A 24,100-nucleotide genomic window follows, 5' to 3' on the forward strand; every position below is an offset into this window, starting at 1 on the left:
TGGGTATTCCTGTTTATTTATTGTTTCACTTTATTTTATTATTTTTTTTAATTGAAGTATAATTGATGGACAATATTATGTTAGTTCCAGGTGCACAAGATTGTTTTTATTCAGTCGCTCAGTCATGTCCGACTCTTTGCGACCCCATGAACTGCAGCACGCCAGGCCTCCCTGTCCATCACCAACTCTCGGAGTTCACGCAAACTCATGCCCATCGAGTTGCTGATGCCATCCAACCGTCTCATCCTCTGTCATCCCCTTTTCCTCCTGCCCTCAATCTTTCTCAGCATCGGGGTCTTTTCCAATATGTATAAAATAGTGATTTGATATTTCTCTGAGTTATAAAACAATCACCACAACAAGTCTAGTTACCATCTGTCATCATACGAAGTTATTACTTTTTGACTATATTCCCCATGCTGTACATTTCATTACTATGACTCATTTTTTTTTTTTTTTTTTTGCAACTGAAAGTTTGTACTTCTTAATCTTCCACATCTATTTCACTCATTTTCTACCTGTCTCCCAACTCTGGCAAAGAGTTCCCTGTATCTGTGATTCTGTTTCTGTTTTTTTATGTTTGTTCATTTGCTTAGTTTTTTTAGATTTCACAAATAAATAAAATCATACAATATTTGTCTTTCTCTTTCTGACTTATTGCACTTAGCGTAATACCTTGTAGGTTCATCCATGCTTTCACAAACGGTGACAATTCACCCCTTTTTTGTGGATGGTTAATATTCTTTTATATATATATATATGCCATATTTTCTTTATCCGGTCATCTATTGATAGACGCTGAAGTTGCTTCCATATACTGCTGTTGTTGTTGTTCAGTTACTCAGACGTGTCTGACTCTTTGCGACTCCATGGACTGCAGCACGCCAGGCTTCCCTGTCCTTCACCATCTCCCAGAGCGTGCTCAAACTCATGACCACTGAGCCGATGATGCCATCCAACCATCTCATCCGTACCTTGGCTATTGTAAATAATGCTACAATGAGCATAGGAGTGCATGTGTGTTTTTGGTTTAGTATTTTTGTTTTCTACAGAAAAATCCCATAAGCAGCATTGCTGGATTGTATGATAGTTCTATTTTAAAATTTTTGAGAAAGCTTCATACCATTTTCCAAAACGGCTATACCAATTTACATGTCTACTAACAATGTATGAGGATTCACTGTTCCCCACAGGGTTGCCAACTCTTCTTATTTGTTGTCTCTTAGATGACAGCCATTCTGACAGCTATAGGACGATATCTCATTGTGGTTTTGATTTGCACTTCCTTAATGATTTGCTATTTTGAGCATTTTATCTGCTAGCCCTCTGTATTTTTTCTTTGGAAAAATATCTACTTCCTGTGCCCATTTCAAAATCAGATTGTTCGTCAAGCAACAAAAGTTCACTGCATAACACAGGGACCTATGGTCAATATCTTGTGATAACCCACAAGGGAAAATAATCTGGAAAATAATATATGTGTATATGTACAACTGAATCGCCTTGCTATGCACTCAAAGTCATAGCAAGTAAGTCAACTACACCTCAATAATACATGTGTAAAGAAAATTCAGTTTTTAAAATTTATTTATTTTTAATTGAAGGAAAATTGTTTTACAGTATTGTGTTGATTTCTACCAAACACCCATCAATATGAAATCTATGGCTGATTCATATTGATGTTTGTGTTTTTGATGTTGAGTTGCATGAGTTCTTTATATATTTTGGATGTTAACACTTTATCAGATATATCATCAGAAAATATTTTTTCCCATTCAGTCGGCTGCCTTTACATTTTATTGATAGTTTCCTTTACTGTGCAAAAGTTTTTTAGTTTGATATAGTCCTATTTATTTATTTTTGATTTTGTTTTTCTTGCCTGAGGAGACATAACCAAAAAGCATTGTTGAGACCGGTGTCAAAGAATGTACTGCCTATGTTTTCTTCTTGGAATTTTTATGGTTTCACATCCTATATTTAAGTCTTTGATCCATTTTGAGTTTTTTAAAATACGGATGAGAAAGTAGTCCACTTTGATTCTTTTGCATGTAGCTGTCCAGTTTCCACAATGCCACTTATTGAAGGGATATATTTTCCCTTTTGTACATTCTTGCCTCCTTTGTCATAGATTAACTGACCATATGGCTTTGCAGGTGGCTCAGGGGCAAAGAATCTGCCCGCCAATGCAGGAGACCCAGGTTCGATCCCTGGGTCAGGAAGACCCCTGGAGGAGGCCACGGCAACCCACTCCAGTCTTCTTGCCTGGAGAACCCCATGGGCAGGAAAGCTTGGTGGTTTACAGTCCGTGGGGTTGCAAAAGACGTGGACATGATGTAGCAACAACAACAGCAACAACAAAATCACCGATACAGCAGGCTTTTTGTGGCCAGAATATTTAGTGTACGGTACGTGGACTTGTATTCCTGTCCTGAGCCCCAGACATCTTGAGGTAGTCCTGTCCTTCATTGGGAAAGAGAGGTTTGTCCTCAGATTTCTTCTGCAGAGCTGAGGTGCGCTCAGTCCCTGTGTGTGGATGTGGGGTCCAGCCATGCGTAGGCAGCTGCCTAATCCTGGGGGAGGGGCAGTGTGTTATCATCGGACAAGATCCAGAGGGGAGTCCTTGATGAGAAGCAGAAATCATATAGACAGCATTTGTACAAGACGGATACACTCTCCATATTATTTTGCAATCTGCTTCCTTCACTTAACACCATATTCACGAACATATCCTCTTGACATGGGACAGGTTTGCTAATACCACTGACTGGGTACAACATAACTTATTTAACCACTTTCTAAAGGTTGGACATTTACGTGGTTTTCTGACTTTTCATTTCCCCTAATCTTTCTGTGATGAATCATCCCGGTTTTCACACCTTTCTAATAGCCAGTAATTTCCTTGGATTGCATGCTTGTGTGCATACTCGGTCACCTCAATCATGTCCGATGCTTTGTGACCCCATGGACTGTAGCCCACCAGGCTCCTCTGTCCATAGGATTCTCCAGGCTAGAATGAGTGGGTTGACATGCCTTCCTCCAGCGGATATTCCCAACCCAGGGATCGAACCTACATCTCCTGCACTGCAGGGGGATTTTTTAAAACCACTGAACCACCTGGAGACTTCATCTCAAGAATTAAAATTGAGCATCACAAATGGCTAAAAGTTTCTTCTACAGACATGCAAGAATCAGCTTTTATCAAGCCACTCCTACTTGTTAGCTACCTCATATACAGCATCTTATTTATACTCCCGAGAGCCCAAGTCACCCTTATTTTTTAGACGGGGAAACTAAGGCTCTAAAGATGACTTAGTGAAGGTGAGGCAGTGGCTAACCCGTGATCTGTACTTCCTTGTCTAATCCAGTGCCAGTGCTACTTATAATCTGCCTCCAGGCCATCTGCACTCCTTCCACACACCATCTCGAGGGCTTGGCCGGGCGTGCGGCTTCCTGCTGGGCTCACCTTCTATTTGCAGGGCTCTTGGGCTTGCCAGGTTCTCTGATCCCCTGCCCAGAGTAGTCTTCCTTGTAGCAGCCTTCACCATCGGCTCTGGAGTCTATCTGGAGCTCAGTCCAGGCATACAGGGTGCAGAGGGCTAGGGTTCTATCCAGAAGCTTCTACTTTTTTCCTTAAAGGACAATCTGTCTTCTAACAGTGGTCATTCTGAAGACACTTCAAGTCACCTTTTCTGATGCACCTAGCCTGGGTATCAGAACAACAGCGTTTATGTGTCACCGCCTCAGGGCTTTCTGAGACCAGTGTGGTTCTGATATCCATTGTGCATTAGCTGCTCAGTCGCGTCTGACTCTTTGTGACCCCATGGACTGTAGCCCACCAGGCTCCTCAGTCCATGGGATTCTCCAGGCCAGGATACTGGGAGTGGGTTGCCATTCCCTTCTCCAGGGGATCTTCCCGACACAGAGATTGAACTTGGGTCTCCTGCATTGCAGGCGGGTTCTTTACTAACTGAGCCACCAGAGAAACCCACTCATCCCATTATATTAAATTTTTGCTCTTAGTCACAGGATAACGTCTTAAAACGGTTGTGGTCGCCCGGTCTCTGGAGGAAAGGTGGGCTGTCTGGATGGTGACAGTGAGCTGTGCTTTCACACGCGCCACGTCCACACTACTCAACTTTGACCACTTCGGGCTGCATTTCCAGCGACTCCTCTTCCCTCCGATCCACGGTCCCTCCCAGCTGTTTAGCCTGAACTTCTGCTCAACCTCTGGGGCTCTGCAAGTCCATCATGAATGGATAGTGGGATGGGGGGGGGCATATGTGATTGGCCCCATTTCACAAAGAGTCCCAAACTCGATCTTCTGGTGTGACTTCCCAGTGAGGTGATATATACAGGGACGCTGACAGAACTGAAAGAAAACATTCACTATCAAGTATACCCTGTCAAGAGTCCACTCTGAATTAACGTTCCACAGGTCCTGTGCTGGTCTCATGAGCCAAAACACTCACAAGTGTTCTGTGGTAGTAACCCTTGGTCTTTTTTGTTGCTAAAGGCATAAATACATAGAATGTACAGGTGGAAGGCAAGGAGATCAAACCAGTAAATCCTAGAAGAAATTATCCCCGAATATTCATTGAAAGGACTGATGCTGAAACTCCAATACTTTGGCCACCTGATGGGAAGAGCTGACTCACTGGCAAGACCCTGATGCTGGGAGGGATTGAAGGCGGGAGGAGAAGGGGACGACGGAGGATGAGATGGTTGGATGGCATCACCGACTCAGTGGACATGAGTCTGAGCAAGTTCTGGGAGTTGGTGATGGACAGGGAGGCCTGGCGTGCTACAGTCCGTGGGGTCACAGAGTCAGACACGACTAAGCGACTGAACAACAGCAACACGTTTAGAGCTATATAATAAAGCTACTGTAATTTTAAAATCGTTTTTATCTGTCTTATTTTTAATATGCCTAATATCACATTTTTAATATGCCTAATACCATGATGAAAGGCAGTGAACTGGGCTTCTCCAAACCTCTGGGAGGCTCTGACTCCCTTGAAACTTGGGGACTGCAAGGTGGGGTGGCTGTGGAAGGCTGGTGCAGACTCGCCCCCTGCATTCTCTCGCAGTGTCTCAGGGGACTCTGGGGCTCTGCTTTCACGCTGATGTCCTGGCCTTAGCCCTTGGCAGTGTTACACTGAGATGCAGCAGCTGCCTTAAGAAGGAGTGCACATCTGAACAGCAGTCAGCACTCTTCTATAACAATCCTTAAGCATCCCGAGGAAACTTGACTTTGCAAGATCTCCTAGAGTACTTTGGAGGGACTTACAGGAAAGGTGAACTTTCCTGGTGGTTCAGATGGTAAAGCATCTGCCTACAATGCAGGAGACCCAGGTTCAATCCTAGGGTTGGGAAGATCTCCTGGAGAAGGAAATGGCAAAACCCACTCCAGTATTCTTGCCTGGAAAGTCCCATGGACGGAGGAACCTAGTAGGCTGCAGTCCATCGGGCCGCAAAGATTTGGACATGACTGAGCGACTTCACTTTCACTTTCTTTTCACTTTTCAAGGGAAAAAAGGTCACTCAACCCTGACCTACATTAGAATGGACTCCTTCAAGGTCATCTTGAGATGGTGATGGCATATTTGCAGACTGCTTTCAGCTGGCAGTAAATTTCTGGTTTCTTAGAGAATTCACCTGAAGCCCCTCTTGCTCTCAAACCTTAGGGCAGTTTTTATACTGTCTTTCAAGGACTGAGTCTTCTCTGACAGTGATGGTTTAGTCCCTAAATTGTGTCCGACTCTTTGTGACCCCACGGACTGTAGCCCGCCAGGCTCCTCTGTCCATGGGATTTTCCAGGCAAGAACACTGGAGTCGGGTGCCATTTCCTTCTCCAGAGTCTTCTCTGCCAGCTGCTAAAAAGACAGTAGGATACTTGGGCTGGGAGACAGCTTGTTAAATCTGCTCTCTATCAGAATTTCTGAAGAAGTTCCTCTTGCTGATTCAAGAGAGCAGCCAGATTCTCAGTTCATGAGTTTGGGTCAGGGAGCAGACTCTGTACCTATGAACTCTCAGCAAAAGTTATTCAACCAGAGGATCTTGAGCTGCTGGTGACTTTAAATGTGGTTGTACCTCTTTGAAAATACTTAGTGTGATATTCAAAACTGTGCAAGCCTCAACTATCCACAGTGCGATCTTACCTCCATAAAAAATTATGCATTTCCTGGCATGAAGAAGACAAACAATTTTTTAAAGGGGATAGATTAATAAATTGTGTAACTATGAGCAAGTTTGTTAACATGTTAATTACACAAAATTGGAAATATGTAAAAATTCTTTCATAGGTTGTGTGAACAATTTTTGATTCAGAAAATGGAATTACTGAAATAGGCAAGAGGGAAAAGAAAAGAAACGGTGCCTTCCTTAACAAGCATGTAGATAGTGAGTGCTAAATCCTCCTTAGTGGTTTCTAATATGTCGTCCGAAGTGAGTGAGGTAGGTTTGTAAGGAGGTATGACCTAGCCAGGGGTGACGGATCGCTTTCTGAAGAATCATAGTTTCGTAACAGATCCTGGTCTTTGGCTTCAGCTCGAGGTGTTAATGCTGGCTAGCTTTGTGACCTCAGGGAAGATGTTGCCTTTCAACATCATCTTCCTTGTTTGTGTGACAATAGCATTTGCCTTTCTCATTTCCTGAATGATTAAACTTTCTCAAGTTGGTTCACAACATTCCAGAAAATGGGTAAGATTTTGACGATTTATTATCCCTTTCCTCTGCTTCAGGGTCTCCAAAATGTTCAAGTAGATCATACTCTTGTAGGAGATTTTAAGATTTAATTTAACTTTTAAAATTAATTTTATCTATCTATCTATATATCTTTGGCCATGCCATGTGGCTTGTGGGATCCTAGTTCCCCGACCAGGGACCAAACCTGTGCCACCTGCATTGGAAGCAAGGAATCTCAACCTCTGGAGGTGCTGAGGTCACAAAAGCTTGGAGGCACGAGGCTGCGTTATTTCACAGCGAAGCCAGATTTCACATTTTTTGTTTACCCAAATGATGTGTTTGAATATTGCTGCAGCTAGGTCATTTTTGCAAATTACCTCATTATTACTGCTTTGGATTAGCCAATTGGCTACAAGTGCTAGCTTGGAAGGTTTGCTGGGAAACTTATAAATGTAGAATCTGCTCAGTACAGAACATGCTCCCAGGCTTCCTCCGATGCACAAAGCCTCTGACCTCATGTAAATGAACAGGACCTCCAATTTGCTCAATAAGAATCCACAACTCGGAGCTTTATGCCAAACGAGGACAACCTGAGTCGGGTGGAATTGCCTGTGGGTGAGGCTACCCGTGGCCTTTAGGGAAATCTTTCCACTGTCACCGAGCAACTGCAGAAGGCGCCGTGTGCTCACGTCCACGAGGAAACTGCAGGTAAGCGGAACTGTTTCAGAAGGCCGAAGTCTTGTTTCTTCTCAGCCTTTCAGTTAATTATTCTAAAGAATAATTAACTATTATTCTAAATTAACTATTCTAAAGAATGTGTATTTTTTAACTCATTTTACAGTCCATGGAATTCTCTAGGCCAGAATACTGGAGCAGGTTGCCATTCCCTTCTCCAGGGGGTCTTCCCAACCCAGGGGTTGAACCCAGGTCTGCTGCATTGCACGCGGATTCCTTAACCGGCTGAGCCACCAGGGAAGCCTAAGAAGACTGGAGTGGGTAGCCTATCCCTTCTCCAGGGGATCTTCCCGACCCAGGAATCAAACCGTGGTCTTTTGCATTGTAGGCAGATTCTTTACCGGCTGAGCTACCAGGGAAGCCCGATTCTAAAGAATGTGTATTTGTTCATTCATTTGCCCCCCTGCAAACCTTTGGAAAAGCATTCACCAGCATCCCAGGATTGAGAACAAATTTCTCAAGGAAATTATAGGTCCCTGGAGTAGAAAGTCCTTTGAGAAGAAAGTATTTTGAGTACAGAGCCAGTGTTTTGAACTCTCAGGCTCCTCAGATTCTTTCCCTGAATTATAAACCACTGAACAACCCAAGCCTTTCTCTGCCACCCCCACCCCCCCCAGGCACCCATAGTAACCCTGAGTAAAGAGGAGAATCAGCATACCCCTGGTCTTCAATCCGTGCTTTGAAAAGTGTTACTTACACAGCAAACGTCTTCCTTTGAGTGATGGGCCGCCTGGCTAAGATGAAGCTTTGCTGTTTCAGATTGTTTTCTGCCAGACCTTGTTCTGTTTATTGATATATTTGGCACGTGACTCACAGACGTTTCTCTCCCTCCAACGCCTGACGCATCCTGGTGGTGGCTCTGACACCTGCAGCTCCCGGCCCCTTCCGACTCCCACTCTGTCGACTTGAAGTCTACAGCCATCTATCCAGAGCTGATCTACCTCTGACACCCTCACCTCCAACAGCCTAATTCTTCATCCAATCCCCTGTTCTATGAACATATACCCCCTGTCCATCACCACTGCTATTCTGTTAGCCTCATCCTACACTCTTTACATCTTTCCCCACTTGGTTGGACCTGCCTCCTATTTTACTTCTTTCTTTCTCTCTCCTGAAATAAGCGTGTTGGTTTTGCTCAGCTGTGCCCAGCTCTTTGTGACCCCATGGATGGTAACCGGCCAGGCTGCTCTCTGGGCAAGCATACTGGCGTGGGTTGCCATTCCCTTCTCTTCTCCAGGGAACCATCCCAACCCAGGGATTAAACCTGGGTCTCCTGCATTGCAGGTGGGTTCTTTACCGTCTGAGGCATCCAGGAAGCCCCTTCCCTCTCCTGGATCCCACAGATTCAGTTTCAAGTGTTATCATCTCATTCTCAAACATTTATTTTGCCACTTATCTTCTCTGCTGCCCTAAGCCTGGAAAATCTAACCCGGCTGGTTTCACCCTGTCTCTCCTGCTTCTAGCCTCTGGGTGCTGGGCTCACCCGTGTGGATAAATGCCCCTTCCAAGTGACGGTTTTCTTCTGAACCTGGTCTTAAGCAATGCTGGGGAATCCCTGTGTGTATTCCCAGGCTGTACTTTCTCTAATGAACATCAGAAGCCATTCATCCTATTTTCCCTTGCCTGAATTTGAAAGTCTTCTAACTTTTCCCTCAGGTATATATACACATATATATACGTGTGTATACACACACACACACACACACACATCTATCACTTCGCAAAACCTATCACATACATTTTGTGACTTGACATAATCCTCAAAACAGACTACGAAGGCGTTATCGTTATGCCTGTTTTATAGACAAGGAAAGTGAAGCTCAGAGACATTCAAGCAAAGTGACCTGCCCGCTCCAGCGATCGTGTTCTTGGCCACTCCGTTTCCACTGGTCTTGTCTTGGCTCTACGCAACATGGGCTTCCCTGGTGACGCAGACGGTGCAGTCTGCCTGCAGTGCAGGAGACCCGGGTTCGATCCCTGGGTCAAGAAGATCCCCTGGAGAAGGGAATGACTACCTACTCCAGTATTTCTTGCCTGGAGAATTCCATGGACAGAGGAGTTACCGTCCATGGGCTCACAGAGAGTCAGACACACCTTAGCAACTCACACTTTCACTCTTTTTTCACACACATATGGGGCTTCTCGGGCGGCGCTACTGGTAAAGAACCTGCCCGCCAATGCAGGAGATGCACGACATACGGGTTCAGTCTCTGGGTTGGGAAGATCCCCTGCAGAAGGAAATGTCAAGCTGCTCCAGTATCCTTGCCTGGAAAATTCCAAGGACTGAGGAGCCTGGTGGGCTGCAGTGCCGTGGGGTCACAGAGAGTTGGACAGGACTGAGCACACATACACAGGATGTTGGATTTTCAGGATTGTTAAGATTTTAAAAAAGTTGCTGCCTCTCCTATAAGCCGTCAAAATTGCTTAGAATTGCTTGTATTTATTAATTTTTAGAAAATATGGATACTCTTGTATAATGTCTTTAAGTATCATATATTCCTTGATCGAGTACATGTAATATGCATATATATTATATAATTATATGTGTGGTCAGATATCTGTGTGTATGGGACCGAAGAATGTCCGTAAGTGTATCTCACTTATATACTACTTTGTTTCAGAATGAATTTGAGGTGAGTACTAAATTGGATTATATCACATCTCTTCTTTCTTTTATAACATGGATATTTTCCTGTGTCATTAATTCCGTTTTGAAGACATCATTTTAATGGCTACCTGGTGACCCATTATTTGGATATGCCATCATTTACTTCACCAATTTCCTATAATGGATTTCGGATCATTTCTAAGTTTACAGTATCATGATACTATGGCAAATTTTCTTATATTTACATTCTTATAGGTGCCTCCTATTATCCCCTTGATATGAGTTCCTAGAAGTGGAGTTACTGAATGCAAGGCTTGCTCTGTTTCGAGGCTGCTGACATACAGCTGCAGTTTCTGGATTTGGCCAGTCGGTCCTTGGGCACACCCTCGGGGGCCGCGCTGTGCCTCTGGCCGAGCGGGGCTGTCCCCGGGGCTCCCCTCGCCCTTCCGGGATGCCTGGCTCAGATCTCCAGGTGTTTTTGTTGGTGTGACTCTTTCCCCAGGTTGTCTTCCTCGGGGAAGGGGCTTGGGTGCTACACAAGATGTTGGTGCTTCGTGAACCCCAGCAACTTCAGATTCTGTACGACTCCTTGGAAGAGAGCATCCCTGAGTCCTTGAAGGTGAGGGAGTGGGGGAGAGGGAGGGGGAGAGGACGGGGGCGTGGAGAAGGCAGGCTCAGGACTCTCCAGGGCGGATGGAGGTGCAAGTCCAGGGTTCCTTCTGCCTGGGACTATCTTAAAGTCCACGTCCTTTACTTCCCTGGGGATTCTTCAGTATCTTTTAAAAACCTTTATTTTGTATTGGGGTATAGCTGATTAGTGATGTCGTGGCAGCTTTATTTGAACAGCACAAGGGCTCAGCCATACATACACAATATTTTTTAAAATTAATTTTTATTCATTTATCTGCACTGGGTCTTAGTTGTGGCACGTGGGGTCTAGTTCCCTTACCAAGGGTCGCATCTGCCCCCCTCCGTGCATTGGGAGCTCAGGGTCTGAGCCACTAGATCACTAGGAAAGACCCTACAGTATCTTGTGAATCAATTCTGCTGCTATGTTTACTGGATTTCCTTAACTGTCCCAAGCTATTGGTCACCTGCAACTTGATAACCAGAGTATCCATCTGACACACATATGATCATGTCACTCCCTTGCTTTAAAATGCTAGTGGCGGTTCATGTCCAAGCATAAAGCCCGTATTCCTTAACTGGATATGCAAGCGTTTATCAAAAGCGTCTCTTCATTTCCCAACATGGAAGACATACTATGCGTTCGATCACTGACCCCTCACATTTCGGCAGGTGGGTGGACTCAGCGCCTTCAAGCCTCCAATCACGCTCCTTCTCCCAACGGAATGCTTCTCTTTACTTCGCCAGGTTTATTTATTTTTCATGGTCCAATTTAAATGTTAGTTTTTCTGTAAGTCTCCCACCACTTCTGGACAGGTAGTGACTGCCTTTTTGTGACCCCACTTGACCATGGGCACAGACCTATCAGAACACGTGCCTTTTTAAGTGAAGACTGTGTATCTCTTTGCCCTTCTAGACTTGGCTTGAAGGCAGTGGCCACATCATATCCACCTTTGAATTCTCCATATTTGACACAAATTTGATTTACAATAGACAGATGTTGAATAAATGGCGTGGTATTAACATTTAAAATAGGAAAAGTATCAATAGTGTGGATTTTTCCAAAAAACGAATGAATCCATGTTAGAGAAGCCAGTTCATTTGTTATTAACTTGGGTTTTGGGGGACGCTTTCTGCACCGTTTTGCAGGATGTCTTTCGACGAACAGTCCAACGTACCATCCTGGAAGCCCTAGTCCTGTCCTCTCAAGTCCTTCTTTTTTAGAAAATGTTTGTTTGTTTACGTGGGTGCACTGGCTCTCAGTTGCAGCACGTGGGATCTCTCGCCACAGCGCCTGAACCCTTAGCTGCGGCAGATGGGATCTAGTTCCCTGATCGGGGACCGACCTGGGCCCGCTGCACTGGGAGCTGGGAGTCTCAGCCTCTGGACTCTCCGGGACGTCCCCCATCAAGTCCTTCTAACTCTCGCCTTTACTTCCCATGCCACAGGCAAGACCCTGTCTCAAAGAAACATCTCATCCTCTCCTGCTTGGTTTTTGCTCTTGTAGGTGTATGGCGCCCTTTTCCACATCAGAAATAAAAACCCGTTCAACCTGGAGGTGCTGGTGGATGCCTGGCCAGAGTACCAGACCGTCATCACACGGCCTCAGAAGGAGGTGAGGGCCCGGCTCCTCAGGGCGGGGTGAGGGCTGCAGCGAGGGGCCGGCAGAGGGCTCGGATCCTGCCACGCCTGATTTGAGCAGATGTGGGCAGGCTCGCCGGGACGAGGGGGCAGGATGCCGAGGCCAAGCGTGGGAGCAGGCCGCAGAGCCTCTAGCGCCGCCCTGTACGTTGCTCTAGAATTCCACCCAGTCAGCTCTCCCCGTCCAGACCCCGATCAGAGGCGCCCCCCTCAGCCTGGATGCCTGCGGCTGGAAGGGGCCAGGAAGCGCTCGCTTTCCCTGTGGCTGGGTAACCGCAGTCCCACGGTCCTTTGAGCAGGCCTGGGTGTGAGGCCCAAGACCGCTGCTTTCCTAAGACAGAAGGTGGAGCTGACGAAAGTAACCGCGTCACAGGTTTGTGAAGCAACCGATGTCAGGTTTCTCTCATAAGCGCGCCTTCACCTTTCAGGGGAGTGTGAGTGGTGACTCGCACCCTTCCCGGAGTACGACGCTCGGGCAGCCCCGGGCCCCTCACCCATGCGGGCAGCCGTCGGGCGTCTCAGAACGCGGCGCGCGGGGCGAGCGGGCGGCGGGGGGCGCCCAGGCCCGGCCCTCCAGGCGCGTCTGTGGGCTCCGGCGCCGCGGCTGGGCGTCGGGACACTTGCCGTCGGTCCGCTCCTCTCACGGGCACACCGAGGGCTGCTCACCATGCCAGCTCCAGGGCGCTGGGTCACAGCCAACCTGGAAGTGTCGGGAGCCCAGGCGTGTCTGACCCCGGCTGGCCGTGGGCGGTAGCTCTGCAGGCTCCCCGCCCACGGGGCTCTCCAGCCAGAAGGCCTCCGGGGGCCTTACGTCTCCGGCACTGGCAGGCGGGGCTTTGCCACGAGCGCCACCTGGGAATTCCGCTGCAGACGTGGCCGAGGCGTCACCTTCTCGCAGACCACAAGCCTGGCCCCCCGTCATGCTCCCTGTGCTTCCCTCCACCCTCCGGGCCCGCTCTCTGAGGCCTTTAACACGCTCTTCCTGCGGCACTTTCCGTCTCAGACCCCGGGACCACGTGCCCATCGGCCCGAGGGCAGCTGAGTCCCGGGCGTCGCGGGAAGGAGCCCCTTCCCGAGGCTTGGTCCACGCGGGGGTCCGAGGCACCGTCGGCACCTCTCCCGCAGCAGCAGCAGAGCCTGTCCGAGAAATGAGTCTAGTGCTCTGGGTGTAGGCAAAGCATTTTGTGAGTGCTATCACTATGTAAGTGTGACTGATGTTTGTTACGTCAGGAGATGAAGGATGACCTGGATTACTATACCAACACTTACCACATCTTCACCAAAGCTCCCGACAAGTTAGAGGAAGTCCTGGCATGCCCGCAGGTCATCAACTGGGAGCAAGCCTTCCAGATCCAAGGTAACTGGTCTAAATTAAAGCCAAAGATGTCCCATTTAATTTATGGTAGATATGACAGGGGCTGAAATGATGCTTGCTTTTCTCCTCTCCCCAGGTTGTCAAGAGAGCTTGGGCAAGGCATTACAAAAAGTTGCAGCTTCAAAATCAGTGCAGATAGATTATCTGAGAACCATGCTTTTTATGTTTGAAAAATCAACATTCGGGGCAACGAGTGCTGACAAGATGGATTTGATGAAGTTAATTCAAGTTCCTAAACTGCTGAAAGATAAAAGGTGAGACTTTTACCTTTTGCTTCTGAAATTTCTGATAGAATCATTCAGTTGCCCCATGGGCCAGACCCTTAAATGTAGGATCTGCGACTACATTATAATGGTGTTCAGAGCATGGGTAAGAAAGAGAACTGTGTTAGGTAATGTTTGCTGAGGGTGGGCAGGAACTTCGTTAGAGTAGGTTCTTTTCCACGTATCAACTTCCTTAGATCTCACAAGAGTGCTCCTGGAAGAATACTGGATGTCATGGTAGAATTGAAAAACTTTTACTGAAACTATTCATTTTTTGACAAAAAAAAATTACTTCATGCTATGCAAAGTACATGTCTGTGTGTGTGTGTGTGTCTGTTTAGTTGCCAAGTTGTATTTGACTCTTCTGCGACCCCAATGGACTGTAGCCCACCAGGCTCCTCTGTCCATGGATTTCCCAGGCAAGAATACTGCAGTGGGTTGCCATTTCCTTCTCCAGGTGATCTTTCCGACCCAGGGATCAAACCTGCATCTCCTGCATTGCAGGAGAATTCTTTACCACTGATCCACCAGGATGCCCTATGCAAAGGATACAAATATACAAAGTAAAAAGTGAAGGCTTGCCCACTTGGATTTCCAAAATCTCCCTGTCCATGTGTAGATACTCTTAGCATTGGTTTTAGAACTCTGTATGTATGAGTTGTTTTGTTAGTTTTTTCTCTACAACGTGCATGACTATACTGCTATTTACTGTTCTCACTCAGCAATGTGTTGTACACGTCTTTCACGTAAGCTCGTGGAGGCGTCCTTCATTTATTTTGACAGCTGCATGGATTACTATAAGAGGGAGATATATGATTCTGTGCCCCTGTATCTACACACTTGATTTCTCTACAGTTCCTCCTGATAACAAAAATTCTTCAATAAATGTCTTCACAAATAGATCATCACACAAGTTGTATAAGTATTACTAAAAACTTAACTCCTAGAATTGAAATGTCTGGGTAAAATAATATGTACATTAAATGGAAGAAAGTGTATGATGTGTGAACATATGATAGCATAGCATATGAAAAAACCTATCTTTCGGTAGGGACATGGATAAATTTACTATGGTACAGTCCAAACGCTGGAATAATATACAACCATTAACAAGAATGAAGCAGCCCTCTGTGAACTAGTAAGGAAACAATTCCAAAAATATATTCTGAAGCAACAGCACCAACAAAAATATTTTCTTAGTGAAGCAACAGCATCGGCAACAATGAAGATGGGCAGAATCGTATAGACACTGTGTCATCACAGGAGAACACATTTAAATTTCCAAACCATGCCTCTGGAAAGTTGCATAAATTTATCACATCACTAGTTGCCTCTGGAGAAGGTAGCTGTATGATAAGGAATCAGAGAAAAAGGAAACAATTATTTTCCACGGATATCCATTTATGCTTAATAATTGTATCACTACATCAACAGATAAATAAAATCTAAATACACACTAAACACATACAATTGATTTAGCCGGGAAAGTCAATAATATTTGAACCCTGCTGTGGCTCAACTGTGTTCCCATAAGAATCGTAAAAGAAATATTTGCATGGGGAAAAATAGTAAATAGGGATTAAATAATACTTGATATTATACCTGGAAATCTGTTGTGAAGTGCCTGTCCTAAGGCGGGTCTTTATTTTCTCTAAACCCAAATATATATTTGGATATCTTGCCCCTCGGGGTTTAACTGTAGCACAGGAGGAAGACAGGTGAGGATGCTGGAGATCTTTGAGGAAGTTGGAGCAGAATCAGTTTGAGGATGATAGAGAGAAAACCTCACCTGTGTGTAGACAGTTGAGAGCCCTGTGACCCCACCCAATGGCAAATGTGAAGTGACTTTGACAAGTTCCTGGAAACTCTTCCTCCTTGATAAGGGATAGAACTTCTTTGAGATCTTCCTTCTGCGCCAACCACTCCTAGCCACATAAAATGCTATTCTGATTTTGCAGATGAGAAAACGCAGTCTAAGGTAACTTGCCCAATAGTAGAATCAGGGCTAAAACCCTGATTATTACCACCATCACTAAAATGAAAAAAATCCAATATCCTTTTTTGGTGTGTTTCTGCTCCCGAAATTGCATGTTTGTACTTCTCTCGTGGTATGTGGGGATGTGTTTGGGACACGTGAAGCCATAAGATCAACACGGCTGTCATCTCCCTGTGATGTACATTTTGTTGAAATATCTGTTGGAAGAAATGTTATCTTGTGTATTTAGATCTTTTGTGAAGTATAATCTGAAATCTACATTTTAAAATGGAGGTATAGTTGATTTATATCATATTAGTTTCAGATGTGCAGTATAGAGGCTCAGTATTTTTTAGGCTATACTTCATTTAAAAGTCATCTCAACATAACAAATATGTTTCCTTGCACTGTATATCCTTGTAGCCTACCCCTTTTATACATAGTAGCTTGTACCTCTCAATCCCACATTTTTCATACAAGAACCTTTAAAGAAAATTTAGCCACATGGAATGTTGTGCTGGCTTATAGTCCTTGCTCTTTGAGGAACATATACTCTTACTCTCCTTTGTTGGGGTATTTGGTTAGACTTTTTGAGATATGCTATTCTATATCTAGCTGACTCTCTGCTCTTAAACGTATCATAAATGACCGAGGATTTTCTCACTTTCAATTATTTGGGAACATTTTGAAGCAGGCATATAAATAGTTGAGTGTGTGTGTGAGCCCAGAGTTCTTCCTCTGGGTTGTGGATCCTTAAGGAAAGGGAGGTGTCATATTTTCTGCAATCCTGATGTTTTCTAAATGTTGGCTGAATAAATGTACATTTTTTCCTGACAGGAAAGAAACTTTTCAGAGCACCTTCTTGGATGTCTCGCATGCAGGGCTTGTGAATGAGCACTGGGAGTGGGGAAAAAATGAGAAGAGCTTGAAATATATTGAACACTGCCTCCAGAATTTTGCAGGATTTGGTGTTCTGAATTCAGAAGGGAACCTCATCTCTTGGTTTTTGTCAGAACAGTCCTGTGAGATAAGAATGGCTTACACTTTCCCCAAATACCGAGGCCAAGGCCACATGTGGCAAATAGGTGGTAACAGTGTGGCATATTTTTTTTCAAAAAAAATACCATTTTATGTACATGTGTCAGAGGATAAAGAAAAAACTCAACAGGTACTGTTGAGTTTTGGGTTCAAGAATGTTCTTTGTGGCTGGCATCAGTGGAAATGCACCCCAAAGAAATACTGTTGATGGTACTATTGTCCATTTCATGTGTTTCTCATCAGGGAAAAAACATCAGTGCAAACAAAGGTGGTAGTCTGCACAAGCAACAAAAACCAGCTAGTTCTCTGGGGCTCAGGCCCTGCTCAGGACCACGTCTATGATAGTTTTGTCTTCTTTCTCTTGTATATTACAAAACATTAGAAGCTTGGCTCTTTGCTGTCCCGCTTTTCCTTTATGGTGAGAAATGTCTCAGAGTTGAAATTACCCAATGTCAATCATTAGTGCTAACATACCCCACTTTCCTCTTTGAAGAAGACTTCTTTCAGGAAGGAATCCCGCTTTTTGATGCTTCTCATTTGAAAGTAAAATGTCTCCTTTGAAAGTCTCTTCTCTGGCATCCTTCCCTTCTTCCCACGAAGTTTCCCAAAGGACCTTTCAAAATGCTTTAGCATCATTGCTTTCGCTCTTGGGTGCCCTCAAAAGTGCTTTGGGGTACTACACTTAATTAAATTATGTGGCCATCAGTGAAACTTTGGTTTTCTGTCGAGCTTTTTATCACAGAAACTTGGTTAAGTTGAGTTGTATAGCATAACTTCACATTTTTAATATGATTTTAGATCTATGCTGTATTAGTTTCCTATTATTGTTGTAACAAGTTACCACACGTTTAGTGACTGATGATGCAGTGACATGATCTACCATATGATCCATCAATCCCACCCCTGGACACATACATATCCAGAGAAAACAATAATTCAAAAATATACACGCACCCCACTGTTCATCGCAGCGCTATTTACAATAGCCGGGACATGGAAGCAACCTAGACGCCCATCAGCAGAGGAATGGATGAAGAAGATGTGGTAAAAATGTACGATGGTGCATTTCTCAGCCATGAAAATAAAAACAGTGCCATTGGAAACGAACGGGCTGGACCGAAGGTTGTCACGCTGACTGAAGCACGTCAGACACAGAACAACAAGCATCAGGTGATACCACCGATATGTGAGATCTTAGGAGGGGATACGGATGAACTTATCTAGCAAACAAACAGAGTCGCAGATACAGAGAGCAAACGTACAGTTACCGGGGATATAAGGAAGGAGGACGATAAACTGGAGGACTGGGATTGACGTGTACACACTACTGTGTATGAAATAGATGACTAGTAAGGCCCTGCTGTAGAGCACAGAGAACGCTATGTGATACCTTGTGATGATCTGCGTGGGGACAGAATCTAAGGACAATGGCTGCATGTGAACACATAACACATTCACCTTGCTTACCCCTGAAGCTAACACAGAACTGTAATCATGGAAATCAACTACACTTCAATAAAATCTATCTAAAAAATTTAGTGACTTAAAGCAACAATTATTGCCTTATATTTCTGGGAGTCAGAAATGGAAAATGGGTCTTGAAAGTGAAAGTGTGAAAACATTAGTCGCTCAGTCGTGTCCAACTCTTTGTGACCCCATGGACTGTGACTCTCTAGGTGCCTCTGTCCATAGCATTCTACAGGCCAGAATGCTGGAGTGGGTGGCTATTCCTTCTCCAGGGGATGTTCCTGACCCAGGGATCAAACCCACATCTCCTTCATTGCAGGAGGACTCTTTGTTTTCTGAGCCACCAGGGAAGCCCTAAATGGGTTATGGCATAAAAATAAAAGTGTTGGCAAAGCCAATTTCTGGAGTCTTTAGGGGAGAATCTATATCCTTGCCTTTTGAGCCTGAAGAAGTTTTCCACATCCCTAGGCGTGTGATCCTACATCACTCTACCTTTTCTCCCCACTTCCATCATCTTTACATAGCCTTCCTTATGTATTCTAACCTCCTTCTGTGTCCCTCTTACAAGCACCTTGTCACTGCCCTTGCAGGCTACTTGGTCCTGTCCAAGAAGTCCATAAGACATTTGGTCCATGCCAAATGCTGGGAGAAATATCAACAACCTCAGATATGTAGATGACACCACCCTTACAGCAGAAAGTGAAGAAGAACTAAAGAACCTCTTGATGAAAGTGAAAGAGGGGAGTGAAAAAGTTGGCTTAAAGCTCAACATTCAGAAAACTAAAATCATGGCATCTGGTCCCATCACTTCATGGCAAATAGATGGGGAAACAGTGGCTGACTTTATTTTTGGGGGCTCCAAAATCACTGCAGATGATGACTGCAGCCATGAAATTAAAAGAAGCTTACTCCTTGGGAAAAAGGTTATGACCAACCTAGACATTATATTAAAAAGCAGAGACATTACTTTGTCAACAAAGGTCCATCTCATCAAGGCTATGGTTTTTCCAGTGGTCATGTATGGATGTGAGAGTTGGACGGTGAAGAAAGCTGAGTGCAGAAGAATTGATGCTTTTGAACTGTGGTGTTGGAGAAGACTCTTGAGAGTCCCTTGGACTGCAAGGAGATCCAACCAGTCTATCCTAAAGGAGATCGGTCCTGGGTGTTCATTGGAAGGACTGATGCTAAAGCTGAAACTCCAATACTTTGGCCACTTCATGCGAAGAGCTGATTCATTGGAAAAGACCCTGATGCTGGGAAAGGTTGAAGGAGGGAGGAGAAGGGGACAACAGAGGATGCGATGGTTGGATGGCATCACTAACTCAATGGACATGAGTTTGAGCAAACTCTGGGAGTTGGTGATGAACAGAGAAGCCTGGCATGCTGCAGACACGACTGAACTGAACTGCAGATCAGGGAAGATGGAAGAAGACTTGAGGAGCTGTGGGGACTGCAGACACATTTGTTCTCTCCAGGCAGCAGCAGCGGCGGCGGCGAGTCTTCAAAGACTACTGATACACTTGAGACAGACAAAAGCGGTGCGTGGCCAGTGGGCGCGCAGGCCCAGTGCTAGCCAGGTCAGCAGTATCGCTGTTTGCAGAACATAAGCATGCAGCGTGAGGCTGTGAGACAGTGGGGCAGGAGGGCCCGACTGAATCCTTGTTGTCAGTTCATTTCTCCACAACGTTCTGTCTTTAGTTAATGTTATCCCATTTCACATGGAATGCAAAGACAATTCCATTTGCTCCCCTTTGTGCTATTGTTACAGTGCCATCTTCTGCATTTACTGTAACTCTGGTATACAGTTATTATGTTCTTATTGTTTCGCCTCTAAGTTGTGTCCGACCTTTCGGTGACCCTGTGAATTGTAGCCTGCCAGGCTTTTCTGCCCATGTGACTCTCCAGGCAAGAACACTGGAGGGGGTTGCCATTTCCTACTCCCAGGGCTCTTCCCGACTCAGGGATCAACCCTCTGTCTTCTGCTTTGGCAGGTGGATTATTTTACCTCTGAGTCATGAGGGTAGCCCGATACAGTTACTATACTTGAATTTAAAATAGTCAATTGTTTGTAAAGAATTTAAGAAAAGAAAGAAACATAGCTTTAAACCACTTATATTGTTAATAGTCTCTCTAGCTGCAGTTCCAAAATATCACTGAATTTAATTTCCTTTTGGTTTACAGACTAATTTTTTCTTTTAGGGCAGATATGCCTTGTTTATCTGAAACTTTTTTTTTCTTGTGTTTTGCAAAGATATTTTGTTTGATGTGAAATTTCAGGCTTTCAGCATTTTTAAAATGTCATTCTATTGTCATGGGGAAGAACCTTTGTATTCTACTGCAAGTTAATCACTAAAGGGAGGTTGCCTATAAGCTTGAATTATACATAATGGCCCATCTCTGGGAACTCAGCCTCCCAGGTAGGGAGTGCTAAACTAAAATACCTTTGTTTAGCTCACAGGAAACATCCCTGACCAGGCCCTCCTGTGAGTGGCTGCAGGAAGGAAGAAATGAACACATCCCTTCTAAGTCTGTTCTGAACCAGGAAATGTTTGACTTGACTCCCTTCCCTTTTAGTATAAAAACACCCTCTTAACTCAGGAAAGATGATTCTTTGGGGCCTGAGTTCACCATCTTTTTGGTTTGCTGGCTTTCTCTGAATAAAGTCATTCTTTCTTGCTGATTTGTTGGCATCCCATGCTAGTGAAGGAGGAAACAGAAGGCTCCATCATGACAGCAGGACACCATCTAGGGCCGGACTGTGGACTTTGAGTTTTAGGCCCAGTATCTATAGAAACGACATACCACCTGGAAAGCCAGGTGCCCGAAGGAAGACTCGACACTCCGTGGCCTAAAAGAATACCCTAATTATATGTGTAACTGGAGAGAATCATACATTCTATCATGCTTCTTGGGGTATGACCACAGCCCTATTGGTAACTGTCCATTGTTAACTCCCTAGGCTTAAGGTATACGAATTAACCAAAGGGTTAACTTTGATTGTATCTTTTCCTTTGTTCAGACTAGTTTCAGGGAAGTTGGGGAGGTGGGTTTGGGCATGCACACTTAGGGGAGATAAGGTTTTCACAAAAACTGGTTGGGTCCTTGGTGAAGAGGAGACCCTGTCTTGGGCTGGCGGGTGAAATAAACTTCACTCCACAATCTGCATTGTCCTTCTGAGTGAGTTTGTTTCCCGGAACGTGTGGCTATAACGCAGCAAGCAGCGCAAGCTTGGACTAGGCAACGATTTCGGGGAGCCACCGGGGCCTTGCTGCCTGTGGCCAGATGCCCCGGTCCCGTTGCCACTGGGAGGTTTCTGGGTGAGGCCCTGTTGTAGCCACGGGTTCCGGGAAACAGACTCACCAGGAAGGACAATGCAGATCGTGGAGCGCAGTTTATTTCACCAGCAGGCCCAAGGCAGAGTCTCCTCTTCACCAAGGACCCTGACCAGTTTTTGTGAAAACCTTATATACCCCAAGTGTACATGCTCAAACCCACCTCCCGAAATTCCCTGAAACTAGTCTGGACAAGGTAAAAGAGATACAAGCAAAGTTAACCCATGATTCATGTGTCACAAGGCTAGATAAACAGTGGATATTTATCAATAAGCCTGTGGTCATATCCCGATAAACATAATGGAATATACCACTTTGTTCTGTTACAGAGATAATTTGCATATTCTTTTAGGCAACCGAGCTTCCAAGTCCAAGTCCAGAGGCTCTTTTACCCGGGGTCCGGTTTTCGTTGGTATGCCGTTTCTATAGACACCGGGCACAGAGCTCAGAGTCCACTGGGACGGTGGCCAAGCGTGTAGGCGATGTTCGCAGCCTGGCCTGAGACGGAGGCCAGCTCTGTGCGTGTCCGCCTTCCAGCCTGGCCGCTGCGGATGCCACTCACCGCTTCAGAATTCCCCACGGTGGCACAGGCTGTCCAGCGCTTGGCAGTTGGAGGAAGGAACCGAGACTGGGGAGAGGACACACTCCCTACAGTGGGGTGGGTTGCTCCAGTGTTTGCACCCAGAAACTTTCTTTCCTCTCCGTTCGGGGCTTTTCTCCAGAATTCGAGGAGGGGTACCCTGGTGGAAGAGGAAAGCGTTGTTGAACCTTTACCCACTTTGTGGACCAGTTCTCTGCTTTCTTTCTGAGGCTAGCATTTGTCTGCCATTTGTGTTTGTCTCCCTTGAATTTGTCTTTGAAAGTGGGGAATGTTTCACTGGCCCTAAAGAGGAGCCCCCCAGGCACACGTTGGGTGGGCGAGCTAATGACAGCCGCGGGCCCCTGACTGAGCATGATGTCTGATTGTAACAGGTGAGGCCACATACCCGGGAGCATCGGCTCGCGGGCTGTCAGGAGGGCTTGTCACGGGACCTGCGTGCCAAGTCCTGTCCACCTCGCGGGGTTACCTGCGGAGTTTGTGCTCTCCCCTGCTGTCGGTGCTTGTAAAGCCACAAGACCAAACCCGAAGGTCTGTCTAGGATTTTCTGCTTGTCCTTTAGGGGGGTTTGTCTCTTTTTGTTTGGTACCGTTTCTCCAGGGCTTCTTGGGTGGCCCAGTGGTGAAGAATCCGGCTGCCAATGCAGGAGAGGCAGGTTCGGTCTCTGGGTTGGGAAGATGCCCTGGAGGAGGACGTGGCAACCCCTCCAATATTCTTGCCCCTGGAGAATCCCATGGACAGAGGAGCCTGGCCTGCTGTATAGTCCATGGGGTTGCAGGAGAGTCAGACACGACTTAATGACTAAACAACAGCAATGTGTTCTCCATTTACAGCCAAATCAATTTTGTGATGTTCAGAACTTTTACTGATGTCAAATGAAGGAAAGGTACAGTGGGGGAAATGCTCTTCTTGTCCAAGAGTGGGAAATTCCCAGGGAAAAGAGAAAGGTTCCATTTGGTTCTTAAAATCACCAAGAGCCCCATCCTCGAATTCCACCTGACTGCTTGGTGTCAAAGCAGAAGTGTATCCCGTTAATGGTTAGAAACGACCAACGGCTGTTTACGGTTTGACAGACTCCCCCCCGCCCATGGCTCTTCTGTGAAGACTCAAGGAGGAGTAATGAACCCCTTTCTGTGCAAGCATGTGGGCTGTGGCGTCAGGGAAAGTAAGACAATGAAGGAAATGAGAGTGCGGACACGGTGCTTCCAACCTCAGCTCCTCTGGTTGAACTCGATGTCTCAGCCGCGCCTGCTGCTCTGCTAACACATGCACCCCTCCCACCAGCTTTCCTGCCTATCCTGCCCCAACTCCTGACACCAGGGCTCAGGGCTTCCCCTCCTAACAGGGATCCCTTAGGAAACCCGACGTTAGTTTCTGGGCACAGAGGCTTGGTGTGGTATTGCATCTGAGACCCAACAGGGCAGCCAGTTTGGGCCAAGAGCCACGCCTAGGGCGGGACTCTCCTGGCTGTTATCTCAAGCGTGCCTGTCAGTCACTTCAGTCGTGTCTGACGCTTTGCAGCCCCGTGGACTAGAGCCCACCAGGCTTCTCCGTCCATGGGATTCTTCAGGCAAGAGTACTGGAGTGGGTGCCATTTCCTCCTCCAGGGGCTCTTATCTCATCAGTTCAGTCGCTCAGTCATGTCCAACTCTTTGCAACCCCAGGAACCGCAGCATGGCAGGCTTTCCTATCCATCACCAACTCCCGGACTTTACTCAAACTCACGTCCATTGAGTCGGTGATGCCATCCAACCATC

The 24,100-nt window shown here is 45.8% G+C and overlaps 1 protein-coding gene across 1 annotated transcript; it reads left to right on the plus strand.

Annotated features, from left to right (window-relative positions):
- Window positions 1–10,568: 10,568 nt before the first annotated feature.
- On the plus strand, window positions 10,569–17,154 carry GLYATL2 (glycine-N-acyltransferase like 2). Its single transcript, XM_065946249.1, has 5 exons — window positions 10,569–10,646; window positions 12,162–12,269; window positions 13,526–13,652; window positions 13,747–13,924; window positions 16,746–17,154. Exons 1-5 carry the CDS (start codon window positions 10,569–10,571, stop codon window positions 17,152–17,154), a joined length of 900 nt encoding a protein of 299 aa, XP_065802321.1.
- The last annotated feature ends 6,946 nt before the right edge of the window (window positions 17,155–24,100 follow it).

Source organism: Muntiacus reevesi, chromosome 9, assembly GCF_963930625.1.
Source record: "Muntiacus reevesi chromosome 9, mMunRee1.1, whole genome shotgun sequence".
NCBI classification, from domain to species: Eukaryota; Metazoa; Chordata; class Mammalia; order Artiodactyla; family Cervidae; genus Muntiacus; species Muntiacus reevesi.